This window comes from Euphorbia lathyris, chromosome 1, assembly GCF_963576675.1.
Source record: "Euphorbia lathyris chromosome 1, ddEupLath1.1, whole genome shotgun sequence".
Classification (NCBI taxonomy): Eukaryota; Viridiplantae; Streptophyta; class Magnoliopsida; order Malpighiales; family Euphorbiaceae; genus Euphorbia; species Euphorbia lathyris.
The window spans coordinates 100,283,624-100,300,152 of NC_088910.1; the positions used below are offsets into that span (position 1 = coordinate 100,283,624).

The 16,529-nt window shown below is 34.1% G+C and overlaps 2 protein-coding genes across 2 annotated transcripts; one reads left to right on the forward strand and one right to left on the reverse strand.

The window, feature by feature from the left end:
- Positions 1–2,977: 2,977 nt before the first annotated feature.
- On the forward strand, positions 2,978–8,429 carry LOC136208852 (granule-bound starch synthase 2, chloroplastic/amyloplastic). Its single transcript, XM_066000112.1, has 8 exons — positions 2,978–3,595; positions 4,135–4,828; positions 4,906–4,970; positions 5,119–5,196; positions 5,284–5,394; positions 6,046–6,090; positions 6,667–6,840; positions 7,190–8,429. Exons 1-8 carry the CDS (start codon positions 3,308–3,310, stop codon positions 8,144–8,146), a joined length of 2,412 nt encoding a protein of 803 aa, XP_065856184.1. The 5' UTR covers positions 2,978–3,307; the 3' UTR covers positions 8,147–8,429.
- Positions 8,430–9,057: 628 nt separating this feature from the next.
- On the reverse strand, positions 9,058–16,283 carry LOC136208862 (defective in cullin neddylation protein AAR3). The gene is made up of 9 exons (XM_066000123.1): positions 16,079–16,283; positions 14,523–14,649; positions 13,906–13,957; positions 13,656–13,731; positions 13,436–13,518; positions 12,114–12,210; positions 11,338–11,383; positions 9,584–9,672; positions 9,058–9,498 (listed from the first exon to the last, which is right to left on the reverse strand). The coding sequence occupies exons 1-9, from the start codon at positions 16,134–16,136 to the stop codon at positions 9,188–9,190; spliced, it is 939 nt and encodes a 312-aa protein (XP_065856195.1). The 5' UTR covers positions 16,137–16,283; the 3' UTR covers positions 9,058–9,187.
- Between the last annotated feature and the right edge of the window lie 246 nt (positions 16,284–16,529).

The following is a 16,529-nucleotide window of genomic DNA, read 5'->3' on the forward strand; positions in this document are numbered from 1 at the left end:
CTTATCCACAAATACTTCTATTTCGTCACTTATCCCTTTACAATTGACCAAATTCAACAACTCTGCATCATTGTTTACAACAGCTAATTCCCCAGTCAAGCCATTCCTAATGTAGATAGAGCCACAACTAAAATAACCCACTTTCCTAACAATCCACAATATATCAAGCATGCTTAATTTATCCTCATCAACATCCTGTTCAACATAAACACTGCCACCAGTATATTTCAAACTAGCTCCATCAATCACAGCCCTACCACCGTGATGTAATCTTATAATAAGGTCTCCCATTGCAACAAAATTACTGAAAAGTACATAACAAAAAGCACAGTAAGAGTCCAATAATCGAAAAGAGGAACACAGTACAATAAGATTCTCTTTTTCACTCAATATATTTTGAAAAAATTGTTATACACAATAAAGTAATAGTGTTTGCACATGCTTACACAGATGCCAACTAATAAAGTTGATTTTCAAAACCCTCAAAGTTATCAGCAAAACTAATAAACTATTAGAGTAAACTAACCCCAATTATTGACAAGTAAAAATAATAGAGTGAACTAAACCCAATTAAAAACACTAACCTGAATGTATAAATTGGTTCTGAATCAAAGCTTCAGTCTTTGAAATCAGTAATCGAAGCCAAATCTTCAACTCTTAAACCCTAGATTCTTCAGTAATCGTACCCAAATATTCAAGTCTTAAATCTTCAATTCCGAACCAGCGATTAAGTAAGTCGTTTGCGAAGGAAAAAATGAAGAAGATTAGGAAATGGAGATTGCGAACTCAAGCTTATGTCTGGAAATGGAAATCATTGAAATGGAGATTAAGTGAGATTATGAAATGGATTCGCACAGAAGCGAAAGTCTATAGATGGAGATCATTGAAGCTTTGTTTAGGAAATGGAGATTACGTCGTCTTGGAGAGTGAAATCGAGAACTGAGGAATTCGAAATGGGAACTGAAGAGTTTGGGTAATTAGGTCTTTTCATTTTGTTTGTTATGGGTTTTTTGGTCATTTTGTTCAACTTGTTATCGATCATTTGTTTTTCCAGCTAGGATGCCAGCATTTTATCTCGGCAGTCAAAAATAAGGGGCCAATAGTAGCGTTTTCTTTGAGTTTAGGGGGTTAAAGGGTTGTCCCGTGAGGTGAGGGGGTTAAATGAACAAAACGGACAACTTTAGGAGGCTGGGTATGCATTAGGCCAAAAAAAAGGTGATAAAGTTTGAGAATTATAAGGACGACAACAACATATTTATATATTGAGAAGGGTTTTTTTTTTACAGTTTTTTTAATTTAATTTAAAAAACTGAGGCAATTTCGGGTTCGATTGGATGGTCAGATTTCGAGTTTACTCAATTCTTGTCAGGTTGTTAAAGCTTAACAAATCCACCCTGATCCAAATCGGAAACCTAGCTGGTTTACGGTTTAGTCCGGGTATGATAATGTTGTAAAAAACTAACTCTGTCACTAATAATAATATAGCTGATACAATTATAATAGATTATCTTCTTTTTCTTTTTCTTTGTTACATGACACTTCTATTTTCAATTATACAATAAGTGATATATAGACAGCACTGCCAAGTTGCCAACTAAGAGAAGCCCATTAAGGCCCACTTTCTCTTTCTAGAAAGTTGAAAGGAACTGGCCTTTTTTTTAATTTTATATTTATCTTCATACCACCGTTTTTGACAAAGTAAGCTTTACTTTGTTTTTTCTACCATTGGATGAGCTTACTTTGTCAAAGTTCATCACCATCTAATGGTAGAGAAAACAAAGTAAGGCTTACTTTGTCAAAAACAAAGTAAGCATAGCCTAACCCTATTACATAATTCAAAAATAAATTAAAAATGAAGTTATTACTTGTTCAACTATACAACCTGTCTTCTCTAATATTAGAACTGCATACCTTGATTTTGGTCGTTTTACTTTTTTTTTTTTCTAGATTTGTGCAATGCATCATCCGCATTTAACTTACATTTTTGCAACTGAATGATCAAGTCATTACATTTTGCGCAAATTCAGGGGGTTAACTGAATATTTTATGCAAATTGAAGGGACTATCGGAACACTTTAAAAGTTCAGAGGGCCAATCAAACTTTTTAAACAAATTTAAGAAGCAAATGATATATTAAATATTGTTGCAAACGTTAAAAATAAAATTGTACAATTTTAGACGTTAGAAATAAAGGGTTAGGCTATGCTTACTTTGTTTTTGGCAAAATAAGTCTTACTTTGTTTTCTCTACCATTAGATGGTGATGAACTTTGACAAAGTAAGCTCATCCAATGGTAATAACATTCTAAGATGCGTGGAATACATTTTCCACATTGAACTTAATTTTTTGCGACCAAGTGATCAATTGATTACATTTTACGCAAGTTCAGAGGGCTAACTGAACATTTTATGTAAGTTCAGGGAGCTATTGGGACACTTTGAAAGTTCAATGGGCCAATTAAGCTTTTTGGATAAGTTCATGGGGGCAAATGATGTATTAAGCCTTGCAACAAAGAGTAAATTTTACGAATAACACTAATAAATGAGGTCAATTTGTGAAATAATTCATTAAATTGTCTTCAGTCATGAATCATATATTCCCACTTCCTATTTACGTCATTTTATCACTCATTAGTAACATATTACAGCAATATAATAGACGTTGAATTTTTTTTACAAAGTTACTTAAATAAAAAAATACAAATATTTCGTGAAATTTAAAAATAATCTAAAATCCTTTTATTAAATTATAAAAAATGTGAATTTGTTCTTTTTGGAACTAATTAATTAGTATACATTTGTTGTAGAATAATCAACAAAATATTTAACTTTTATAATATTTTTTATAATAATTTCTGAAATTGAAATTGATTACATCTGCACCATTATTTTTTAACCTTATCCCATTTATCTATATGATTATGGGTAAATAGTTTTTATGATTAACTGAATACAGAACTCTCTCTCTCTCTCTCTCTCTCCGGCGTTGTGAAGACTCCTGCTCTCAAAAACCTTAGCCAATTCAATCAAAGCCCTCTCTCCCTCTATGATTTCCTTGGTTGAGGGTCCCATCTCAACAAACACCCAGAAAGTTTTCCCTGTTCATCTGCCCATGTTTTCCTCTCCATTTCACTGCCCTATAATACCCCATCATCTTCGTTCTCACTATCTTCATTTCCATTCGCTTTTCTCGCCTTTTTTTCTCAACTGGGTCACTCCCATTTTTTACTCAAATGCTCCCACTCTACTGAACCTGTGAAAAGCTGTTACTTCTTTTGCGTCTTTGTGGCAATTTATCAAACATTACAATGGCATCTTTAGGGTCTTTTCCTTTTCTTGTTGAAACCAAAGCAGATACTTCTCTTCTTCTCTTTGGTAAAAGGCAACAGCACTCTAGGCTTCCCTTCTTGGCTTTTACATCGAAAAAACATCGCAATTTTGCACTTCTTAATGGTGATTCTTCTTCTTCAAGATTTGAGCCTGTGAGAGCTACTACTAATGAAGGTGTTAGTGATGATGAATCAGATGATGCGCTTCAGGCCACCATTGAGAAAAGCAAGAAGGTTCTTGCTATGCAAAGGGACCTGCTTCAGCAGGTCACTTACTGGCCCCCCTTTCTTATTGCTTTTAATTGCAACATTTTCTGTTTCTTGGCCATTCTATTGTTAGGTTCTGAGTTTACACATTGTTGTTATTTGTCAATTTAACTTTATTTGATAAACGATTCTGATCATTGGAATTATTTGGCTTCCAAAAGCCACGAATTTTACGAGTCAAGATGTTTCTGCTTATGATACTTCTAAAAGATTATAGCCTTTGCGAAAGCATACTAAGTGGTCTGCAGAGATGAGACTTGATATATTGTGAACAGTGACGGATCTTTATTGTCATATTAATAGATGAAAGCTCCGTTGGTTATGATATTTTGGTAACTATAGACTCTCCTATGTGGGTTTATATGTTTAGTTTCAATCATTTCTTCCATCCTCATGGTGGCTTGACTTGATAAGAATTTGGTAGCACAATCTTGATCATAGTTTTGGTGTTATATCAAATTTAAATCTTATCTCAGAAGTTCGTCATTGGTTCAGATTTCATGATGTATCTGAATGTTGAATATGTTTATCATTTGCAGATTGCTGAAAGAAGGAAATTGGTTTCTTCTATAAAAGATACAACTGTTGACCAAGATGTAGACAGAACGACCTATGAGCAGATAGGAGGCCCCTCAAGTCCTGATGATGCTTCAACTTCTGATGTAAATATCCTTGAACAACAAAATGTTATCATTTCTCCTAGTAGCTATACCCATTCAACTGCAGATGAGGTACCAGAATCTACTTCTTCAGCTATTAATGAAGGTCATGTTAAGGGTAAAAGCGAACTTGAAAAATATGTGTCTCCCAGAAATGTTTCCTCTGTTAAGAGTTATACCAAAAAGAAAGAGCTTAGTTCAGAGAAACCGTTGTCAGATGAGGTACCAGAAACTAATTCTTCTATTTCTGAAGGTTATGCTAAAGTTGAAAAGGATCTTGAGCAATATGTGCCTGCCAACAAAGCTTACATTGATACGAATCCTACCAAACAGAAAAAGATCGGTACAGAGAAAATTTGGTCAGATGAGCTGCCAACTTTTCTCTCAAACCCCTCAAATGTTTCCACTTTAAATGATGAAAAAACTGTAAGTTCAAATGAATCGGTTTTACCCAAGGTGAATAAAGTTGAAAGTGATTCTATGACTGAAGACAGAAAACTCCCTCCTCTGGCTGGGGATAATGTCATGAATGTTATTCTGGTATCTGCAGAATGTGCTCCATGGTCTAAAACAGGTGTTATATCTTAACTTGCAGTGTTATCTGAATGTGCCTTTTCTTGCTTCAGACTGAGAGAATATCTGTTCTCGCAGGTGGACTTGGAGATGTCGCTGGGTCCTTACCAAAGGCTTTAGCACGGCGTGGACATCGGGTCATGGTAATTTATCTCTCCTTTTTTTATATAATCGCAAAGCGTGAAAGTATTTGAATTGATGAAAGAGAATATATTTGACAAAAGTTCCACACTGAGAAATAATTGCCTAGAGACTTCAAAGATTTTGACTCCTAACTGTGACCTCCTTTAGGTTTTGGCACCTCGGTATGGTGACTATGCTGAAACTCTAAATACTGGAATTCGAAAGAGGTATAAGGTGGATGGTCAGGTGTGCAACAGCATTTAAATGAGTGACTTGCATCATATTATTTGAAAGATATAACATTGCACTTATGAAATAATATGTCACCTGCAGGATTTTGAAGTACTATTCTACCAAACCTACATTGATGGTGTGGATTTTGTTTTCATGGATTCTCCTATGTTTCGCCACCTTGAGAATAATATATATGGTGGAAACAGAGTGGTAAGATTACTCAACCATATATTAAGAATGTTATGTATATGTCCTAAGTTCCTAACCTATCTGTATTTGCATATACAGTTCCCGAAATGACAAATACTAGTTTTTTGGCTGAAAGAGAGTCATGAATGCTGTTATTGTGTATTGGTGTGTTATTAGTTGTCAGTGTAGCGAGTCCCGTTATCATTTTGTTACATTTTGAGGTCTCTTGCGCCATTTCAAATGGTGTTCTGTACTTTTAAGGGGAACTGGGAATAATTGTGGTGTGGAGCAAGGTTATCGTGCGAGACTGTCTTTCAACTGAGTGTGGAGCAAGGTTATTAAGTGAGATAGTCTTTCAATTGACTGTGGAACAAGGTGGTTTTCCTGCTCCTCCATGGGAATTTTCTTTGATGGAGTGTCTCTAAGTGCCATTTAATTGTTGGCTTCTTCTCTTATATATATGACTTGGCTGAGAAGAATACATTGTCCTCCCCATGGGAGTATTGTTCTTCTTCCCTAATATTATCACTTCTCCTATCAAGGAGTAAATTGATAGCATCTCAATGAATGTGGTAGTTTAATTATTAATATCTAAATAACATCAACTTCTTGATTTATTTTTGTCGATTGTGCTACCGAAGTCCTTTACATCTCTTTGGTTCTATTCTGCAGGATATTTTAAAGCGCATGGTGTTATTATGCAAGGCAGCAGTTGAGGTACATATTATGACTGTCTTTGAGCATTCTAAAATTAACTGACACCTCATTTTGTGGTGTCAGTTCTGCTCTCTATGTTAATCCTTCTCTCATAAAATGTAATCCAAGACAATATTTTGAGGTTATCGGCATATGCAAAAAAATGCATTTCTGCCAACAGATTTATTGTAATTTTCAACATTTTATTGCACTATATAAAGCAGAAACAAAATAAGTAAGCAAGTTAATATAATTAATAGCATCAGTGTAGGTTGGTCATATATTCTTTCATTTTTCTTAAGTTTACCTGACAGTTTTACATCATGGGCCGAGCTAGGGCTCAGGAAACCTATAGGTAGCTTCATTGTTGCTACAATTTTATCTAGAACGGAGATTGGTCCATGCATATATTATGATGTAGAAGGTTGAAAAGGAAGTAATGTTCAGGATCTAGAAATACTTGGTCATTATATTCTTGATAGGAAGCAAATCCAAGCACAGCACTACCATAAGCGCAAATGATTTTTTGAGTGTCATTGTCTAACATTGGCAGTTTTCTGAGCTTGTTTGCTGGTGATAACTTATTTGTGTTTCTAGGTTCCCTGGCATGTGCCATGTGGTGGAATCTGCTACGGTGATGGAAACTTGGTTTTCATTGCAAATGATTGGCATACGGCATTGTTGCCTGTGTATCTGAAGGCATATTATCGAGACCATGGTTTAATGCAATTCACTAGATCCGTTCTTGTAATCCATAACATTGCTCACCAGGTTTATTCTCTGCTCACTGTTTTCCATTTCCCTAAGTTTATATGTTAGATCATTGTTGTCAGTAAAGCACTTTTCTTTTTCTTATATAGGTTATTTTGAACTATTGAAAACAACTTCTTATGTTGTCGGACAACCTGGATCATAAAAGCAATTACCTTAACTTCGAAAATTGTATCCATTGATGTAGACCAGTTCAAAGATGTTAGGAAATTTTATTTGTTCGTATAATTTGTGTTTAATGTCTCAGAACAGATCTAATATTGAATTCTTTAAGATATTACCCAATCTTTAGCTTACATATTAGAACTCTATCCCAGTTTCAACTCTGAAAGTTTAATGTTGCATCCAGGGTCGGGGACCAGTGGCTGAGTTCTCTTATCTGGATCTACCTGAACATTATGTTGACCTTTTCAAATTATACGACCCACTTGGTGGTGACCACCTCAATATCTTTGCAGCTGGTCTTAAGGCAGCAGACCGCGTGGTCACAGTTAGTCACGGATATGCCTGGGAGCTTAAAACAATTGAAGGTGGTTGGGGCCTACACAATATTATAAACGAAAATGACTGGAAATTGAAGGGCATTGTTAATGGAGTGGATACAAAAGAGTGGCACCCACAGGTCGATGTTCACCTGACATCAGATGGTTACACTAACTACTCCCTGGAAACACTTCATATTGGCAAGCCTCAGTGCAAGGGAGCCTTACAGAAGGAGCTTGGTTTGCCTGTTCGTCCAGATGTTCCTGTTATTGGGTTCATTGGGAGGTTGGATCATCAGAAAGGTGTTGATCTCATAGCTGAGGCAGTTCCGTGGTTGATGGGTCAGGACGTGCAGCTAGTTATGTTGGGCACCGGAAGAGACGACTTGGAACAGCTGCTTAGACAGTTTGAAGGTCAGTTTCCTGACAAAGTGAGGGGATGGGTTGGGTTTTCTGTGAAGATGGCTCACAGGATAACAGCAGGTGCAGACATTTTGCTGATGCCATCAAGATTTGAGCCTTGTGGGCTGAACCAGTTATATGCTATGATGTATGGGACTATTCCTGTAGTTCATGCTGTTGGTGGACTGAGAGACACTGTGAAACCTTTCGATCCGTATAATGAGTCAGGCCTCGGGTGGACATTTGAAAGTGCAGAACCAAATAAGTTGATAGATGCAATGGGGAACTGCTTGCTTACTTACAGAGAGTACAAGAAGAGTTGGGACGGTCTGCAGAGACGAGGGATGACACAAGACCTCAGCTGGGACCATGCTGCCGAGATATACGAAGAGGTCCTTGTTGCTGCCAAGTACCAATGGTGAGTTGCGAATGTGATTGATTTTTGACCTGTTTTGCATTCTCCATCAGCTGAGTCTGATGTCCGAATGACCTGAGTGCTGCTGGAGAGTAAGACATTTCAATTCATAGATGTCAAGTCTTCCCAATGTTAGGAAAAGAAGGCCAATTACTTCTATTTTTGGGATTAAGCCTGCAGTTGATGTTTTCATTTACTACAAAGATCACATGTAAATCATAAAGAGTGATTTTGACGTTGTAATACTCTAGGGTTCATAAATACTAGATGGATAAGGTTTTTGCTGGCCATTTTTACCCCCCTGTTCTCTTTACATATCTTTAAAAGTTGGCATTTTTTTCCTTAAATTGGAAGGGGATATAGGCAAGCTAAAGTCTATCGAAGTCAAATAGTTGTTGCTATATATAGATGATAGATCCATCCAGCTTGGAAATGGGTAGACTTGTTTAGGGGTTTGGACACCCGTTTGTATCCAATGGACCGGGCTTGAATATGAGAAAATAAAGGGTCAATTACATGAATATCATAATTAACTACAAAATTACAACTAAGTCATATCATCAAACTTAATTCTTAAAATATATTAAATGTACTTGATATAGTTATAAATAGTTTCTGAATATGTCCAAATTTAAATTCATAACAGACTAGGTTAGACTTAAGTCAACCTGACCCAATTTTGACCAAGCTTATGAAAAAGCCCAGAAATGGGTAGGGCCATTACAAAAAGTGAAAGCATCAAGCATTTGATATATATACGGTTCTTAGATCATATATCATTTTTGTAGCTTTTTCAATTATAAATTTTATTAATGATGCAATCCTTGACTTAAGAACTCACAACAGTGCCATTTTTCATTATTGATTTTGTAGAACTCAAGATGACCAAAGTAATGCAACTCCCCAGACGTTACCTGATTTAAGGAAAATTATATCCCACATAACATTAAGAAAATGTGGGTATAAATATATATTAACCCCATGCCAACACATAGAACAAAACTATATCATATTTGCACAACATTTTTCTGTATTGGAATCTCCCATCTCATGTATATGATACTCTTCTTTTTCCATCAAGTTTCAAATAGGAACCAGTTGAGAATAGCCCTGCAAACCCCCTTGACAAGCAACCCTCCGCTGCACACGGCGATTTATTACATCCCTTTGGACTATTCTGTTTCACGATTTCCATGCCGTCCGACACTGAAGTATCTGCTCGATGATTCAATGATCTATGACAAATTGGTTTGTTTCTCTTCGAAATTGATAATTGATTCATGTCGTAGTCCGGGACCAATGACTCTTTGTTATTAAGGATTGGCAACTTCCTCTTCAAACCAGGAGTCACTTTCAATCCTGAAACAAAACAAAAGAAGTTCAAAAACCCTTGCAGAGATGGATTTCAAAACAGGATGTTAACTTTAGGTTACTCGCGTGATACCGGGAAGGGGGTCTTCAAATACGCAGGACTGAGACTCTGAATCACCGCAGTTACAGAAGAAATTTGAATCTTTGTCAGATCCAGATGCCCTATAAACCAACATATAAGAACAAAAGGTAAGTAAAAACACAACAGGAAGTTTTAGCTTCGAACTAGTACCACTCAGAAAACCAGATTACTTTAAGCAAACAGAAGCGCCTCCAGAAGATGAATTTTTTTCCTTCCCTAAATAATCGACCACTATTAAGTTTATTGGAAGACCAAAGGCAAGTACTTACCCCAAAGCGTAAATTAAAGGGAAATTTGCATAGAAATTCATCTTTTAAAAATTATTTCCAACTATGTCACGTAACAATTTTAATCATGTCAAACTAAGTAAATTATCACATCTAACACTATTAACATGAATTTAATGAACTCATAGAAAATCATTTTTTCAAAGGAATCTTCTTCTCTCCGTGCTTTTGTTACCATATGATTCTCGCCTAGGATCCTAATTCCTAAGTGCAAGAATTCTTATTTAGAAAAACTCCTACATAGTAGAACTCTTAAATAACTCCTAGTCCTAAACAATGGAACTTCCTAAGTAATAAAACTCTTAAATAAGAAAACTACTAAATAATTTAAAAAGTTGAAAATAGAATAAAATCCCTAAAGTTTAGCTAAGAGACCTAACCCTGTTCCAGGTATGGGATAGTATAGATCTTTCGGGAAATTCTCTTGATAGAGTGAATCTCAAACATTCAACCACTTCTTAAAACTTATATAACTTAGCTTTATATCAGAAATCAAAGCTAGCAAACAATCAAAAAAGGATGTCATAGATAAAAAAAGCATATACCAACCAACAATGATGTTCGCTAGGAGGCTGTTAGATAAACTCATTCAGCACTTAATATTAAAATACTCTGTGCTTATTTATCTAAAGTTTATTTGACTAGACCACCTAAAGGTTTTAATTAAGTTTAAAATATCTTTATATCATTACTTCCGTAAAAATTGTTTATATACCTTTAGAATAACTTTATACTATTACAATGAATACTTATCAAACAAATTTATTTCTCACTTAACAATTTTGGCATTTATAATATTTTGTGCTTAATTTTTTTCAACTCTTTTTTCAGTTTTACCATGAAGCACCTGGGAGCCTCTGTACAAAAAGATATTAGGATCTCTGAAGCATTAACTTAAGATGTTGGTTCCATTGATGCCTGAATGGAAAAGTTGTGCTAGACTTTCTTTATAACTTGTTGTGTGGGATCACTTCATCACATAGACCCCTTATTTTCATGTTACTTTTCTTTTACCCATTAAATGCTTAGGTTTTTTTTTTTTTTTTGTTACATTTAAATGCTTAGTTAATGTAGTTCAAGTTAACATTAACATTATGTTATATTTTACAAATGTAGACACTGATGGTCAAAAGTTTTTTCTTTCTAGCTACAATATTAATTAGAGAAGCAAGTAGATAACCATACAGAAATTAAAATCTGAGAATTAATTCAATTTTAAGCTTAGGAGTTAAAATATGGCAAAAATGTCACACTATTGTGCATGTCAAACATATTAAATGATTTCTAAAGTAGCGCCACCTGCAGATACCCAAGTAGTTTCAAGGAAATAGATCACACAGACATAGCAAAAACTAGAAATAACAAGATAAAGATAAATCATAATAAACATTCACCACACATTAAGGAGAGCCATTAAAATACAACAAAACTTTGTTGAGGCTGTGAATCATATAATACCTGTACATATACTCCACAAATTCATCTATTAGGACAGGCCAAGCTCCTGGGGAAAAAAAAAAAAAAGAAACAGTCCGCATTACATTACTAAGACCTCAACAAAGAGAATCAAATTTTCAGGTTTAGTACAAACCATAAGAACCATATACAATTGTGAAGACATTTAAAGACTTCACATTTTATAGATGGAATGTGAGCCTGTTTACCACAACTTCCATAATTTCAAATGACAAACCTTGGAAGCAGACCTCCCATCTAAATGGAATGAATTGACATGACCCACGAAAAAATATATATATATATTCGAAGTACATCGGAGAAGAGCAAAACATTGCTATTTAGTTCAAGGCACTTGATGATATAACGTTAACACAAAATTTGATCTAAACAGAAAATCAACACAAGTACTTGAAATAGCTGTAGACACAAAAAAATACATACATGTATTATTGGAAAACAAAACAAATATCTATGAACTGAATATACACAGGTTATGAAAAACAATCTTTAAATAAACGGTATTTCTTGCTGCATGCCACTGAAAGGAATTCAAGGATTCAGAACATGAAGGCAAAAAGAATTACACCTAAATATAATTAATTAAAATATTTGTATAAAACATAGTCAAGTTAATCGACGACAAACTTTCAGATCACTATAAAATGTTGGCTCATCTAGACATATCCATAAAAGATATAATAACCACCCTGCTACGACAAGTACAACATCTACATAGAAAAGCTTATTTTGTAAATAAACATTTGAAGATAATGTACCTTCAGGATCATACCCTTCAAGATTTTCATGCACACACCGGCTAAAAGCTAAAACTTGCTGCCATGTATCCTCAGGTATATTGTGTTTCTGATTTTTCTAAAATTTGGCCAAGAAGATAAGTGAGGAAGTCATAATAAAAGGATTCTGTCAAAGAAAATCGTAGGCATGGTTTTGAAACGCCAAAATCAAATCCATGCCAGACCAAAGAGGCAACTAATGAGAAACACTTGTTATGATTTCATAAAGTAGTCTATTCAGCTAGAAGACGCCAGGCCCGTAGAACAAGGGGTGCAACAAGTTATATTGAACAGGGCCCCCAAAATTTAAAGGGCCTCAATTTAATTTGATTTAATAAAATCTAGAGAGCACCAACTTTTTAATTTCTAATTATATTTACACGTTCACAAACCACAAAACTCATTTTCTATTATTTTCTTAGGGGTTTTTTCTACTGCAAACCACCACTTTATATGAATGAAAAAAGGAGAATTATATGCATGTTTTGGAATTTCAGTTGGTTGTTTCGTACATTAAATCTTTTTCAAAGGGTTTTATTTTTACTTTTTTTTAAAGGAAAATGTAACATAGTTTTCTCTCTCAGGAATTGGCCCACTTTGGTTGTCAATAATAATTAATTTAAATTTAGTGTTCTTCAAGTCCCTTTCTATTATATATCTCTTGTGTGTCTAGGTGTAGTAAGAAAAAGAAAACAAAATACTACTAATAATAATTAATGAAATGATTATGTGATTGAAATTAAAGTGTATAATGAGTAGTGAAATATTAGGAAAGAAATATAGAGAGAGAGCTAAATTCAATGGGAATGATTTATTAACTATACTTGTTAAAAAAAGTTAAATTGAAATTTCAGCAAATAAGTGCGTTCTCATCCAACAAAAATTGAAAGACTTAATAGATTAAAGTTGATAGGGGTTAAGAATGATCTTTTGGAGAAAGTACAATATCAAAACTTGGTTGATGATTTTTCTTCGAAAGGCGTTAGAAGAATAGCACTTTTTAAATAGAAAGTTTATATTAGTTTGAATACTTGTAGAGGATTTTGCTTCGAAATTGTATTGAGATCTTATTATCAATATATGAAATTATTTTAAAACATAATTGTTATATAAAAGTATTAAAGTTATGCAAATCTTTAAAAAATATTTAGGGCCCAATTTTTATATTTAGCACAAGGCTCCAAAAATGTTTAAGACGGGCCTGGAAGATGCTCAACATTATGAATGACAAAGATAACAAATAAATCACAGCTAAAAAGAACAATCAATTGTCCATTTTTCCTAGTATAATGATAGAATGATACCTGAACATAATCACACCATTGATTCAACAATCGAAACCTCCCAGCTAAAACTAATCTCCATGCAGTGACTGCCTTGCTTACAGCTGCAAAAAGCAATCCAGGAAAATAAGAGATAATAAATATAAGAAAATTCATCTAACCATGTCTAAGCCATCTGATAAAATCCAACAGGTAATAAGTTGCCAATATCATGCTGAAACATCCACTAAACAAAACTTACTTATATTCTTTTGACCATTTCCACGGCACATGAAGAATACAAAATCATAGAAGCGTGAGAATTCAGCAGAATCCTCCTAAAGAAGAGAGGGAAATGGAGGAAAAAGTTAATCAGAACTGCATTTATTAAAAAATGAACACATTCTTTATATTCACTAATAGATAACCTCAAGGATCGTAGTGTGCTACTGAATAACGTCATCAAGCAAGCAGCATAGTAAGTTCATGTAGAATTATAAATGAGAACTCACCATAAGTTTTAGGTTTGACATGAGTTTTGCAAGTTCATCAATAATCAAAATCCTGCCAAACAAAATGCCAGAACTCTTTTGAGAAATCGGAGAATACGAAAAACCTCTCAAAGTATTTATGAGAATTTAATTTTCTTTGGAGGGCGAGCAGACATTTCTTTGCTGTCTAAATGGCACATGGCTGTGAATTTATGTAGCATCACTAGTTTGAGCTTGTGGTTGTGGCCTAGTTAAGTACAATATGATTCCACGAGAAGGTTTAGCATTAAAAGGGTTTCTAACAAGCATGCTATTTATGGGATCAATTGTATCCGAATCCGATATGCATATTAGGCCATTATTACTCATGTATCCCTGCTACTAGACAAGGGGAACTATACATACAGCATACAGAAGCTATTTGCCGTCAGTCACCATCCAAATCCTCCTAAAACCAAAAGATATTATCCTAGATAGCATGTCAAACCAATGGCATCTCCAAATTATATTGACCATTAAATCAAGTGTAACTCCCTAGCTACCGAAAACCAGGGCATCAAATGAAGGTCAAGTTTGTTTGAACTTTGAACCACAGTTTTTATTATTAGTCAATCCAAGGATATTTTGAATTGTATTACCGTTTATGCACCTTCAACTCTACAAATTTTAATAGCTGAGCTAATGCATCCCTTGAAAATTTAATCTGTTGTGAGTCATCATCTTGTTCAACTCTTTCTTCCTTGAATGCTTTTCCGGATCTAATATCTGCGAGAAAATTCTGACTTAGCTGAGGAAAACACAGCAGAAACAAAACAAATGGTTAAGAGATGCAGATGCAGCCACAAACAAACATAAAATTGCATGCCACTTCCAACCAAACACTCAAAGGAAGGGTCTAATACTTAAGAATATATTTTCTAGTCTGTCATACAAGCATAGTTTTCAAATCGAGATTCGACTCGTGAATCAAAATCCACATTTTGTGAAGCGTGACTCAATGAATCTTAAAATTCATTTCAAAGTTCATAATACTATAAAAAAAAAAAAATATATATATATATATATATATATTTACCATGTTGAACTCAAAATATTATCAAATATTAGTGTAGAATTGCAATTTTAATGCCAAAAAAGAAATCATATCAACAAATTACTTAAAATTCAAATCTAATGCAAATGCAATCCTAATAAAAATAATTCACAAATCCGATTCTGTTTAATAACTTAGTGGAGATGGAGAGTTTGAGTTTCTGACTCTGTTTTTTGCCTTGTTGTCGACTTAATAATGAATGAATGGAACTAGCTTGAGTTGATAACTTGATAAATAACAATCAGACTAGAGGAGAGTGAGTTTAGTAGTTAGTGTTGTTGAAGTTTTTGATGAACGGTGAAGAGGATCCGGCTCAAAATAGAACCGAATCGAAATCGCGAATAGCTTTTGTTATAATTTAGATTTGCCTTATAGATTCGGATAGAAATAGAGCTTAATCAAATTGTAAATTCGAATCACAAATGGTAAGATTCTAAAAACTATGAATACAAGTATTGTACAGCTTTACTTACGTATTTAAATGCAGGACTTAGCACAAAAGGATTATATTATTGCAGTAAGGCACAGAAGAATCATCAAAGATGCTTAAATAGAATACTGAGCTATTTGGTTTCACAGCAATGTACATCACATCTTCCTTCTGACAATTTTTCGTGGATTCAAAAAACTTGACTAAATAGAAAGAAACATAAAATGCTTAAACACCAACTTAAAATAAAATAACCCATGGATTCTTAGACCCAATTATGTATCATTATTCCATATCTCAATCTCAAATCAAAAGAAAAGAATTACCAAAATGGAAATTATTTATGTTAGATATTTTCATCGCCATTCACACAATGTTAATAAATATCAACAGAACTTAAGCCCAAAAACCACACTTCATCAAGCTCATTAGAAAAAAAATCCACCTACTTGAATCTTAAGCAATAACAGCTCAAAAGAAGGCATAACTATATTGAAAATCAGAGCAGAAAAGACAATAAAATCACAAAAATTAGAACCTTGATTTCAATTTTTAACATGAGACTCGAGAATTCAAGCATAAAAGCAAGATAAAACGCCCAATAGATGGAGCAATGAAACTAGCATAGAACTGTAAAATCGATGAACAATCAGGGAAGGGGGTGAAGTTACCACAGTAACGCCGGTAAATCTCGAAGATATCGACTGGATTCAAATCCATGGCATCCATAGGAGCAGCAAGGACGAAGCTGATGGGTAGCAGCAAAGCCCTAGAACCTCAAAATCCAAAGAGAAGCATGAAAAAGAAAAGGGAACAAACAAGTATATATATCTTTATCTGGCTGTGTCCCTCTGTATCAATTGTTGTTTTTAATGGAAGTTCAACTGCTTAATTATACAAGATTACTTTAAATTCATTTAACAAAATTGGTTACTCAATTTGGATGGTTATTTCAAAATGGTCCATCAATTCTAATGGAACTTAATAAAAGTAATGAAATTTTAAATTAATTTTGTTTGTGAGTTTCTTGAGAGTAATGGAAGTTGGAGGGAGTTAATATTTTACTTTCACTAATTCTTTAATCTTTAAAATGGGGTTATTAGGTAAAAAAAAAAAAATTAA

Bases quoted from the DNA above. Each gene is read 5' to 3' on its own strand.
- LOC136208852 (XM_066000112.1), top strand. From the start codon at position 3,308: ATGGCATCTTTAGGGTCTTTTCCTTTTCTTGTTGAAACCAAAGCAGAT. The intron at 3,596-4,134 runs GTCACTTACTGG...TATCATTTGCAG, and splicing joins AAAGGGACCTGCTTCAGCAG to ATTGCTGAAAGAAGGAAATT. The intron at 4,971-5,118 runs GTAATTTATCTC...GACCTCCTTTAG, and splicing joins GGCGTGGACATCGGGTCATG to GTTTTGGCACCTCGGTATGG.
- LOC136208862 (XM_066000123.1), bottom strand. From the start codon at position 16,136: ATGGATGCCATGGATTTGAATCCAGTCGATATCTTCGAGATTTACCGG. The intron at 13,958-14,522 runs GTAATACAATTC...TTTGTTTGGCAG, and splicing joins GAGTTGAAGGTGCATAAACG to GATTTTGATTATTGATGAAC. The intron at 13,732-13,905 runs GTGAGTTCTCAT...TCTCTTCTTTAG, and splicing joins TGTCAAACCTAAAACTTATG to GAGGATTCTGCTGAATTCTC.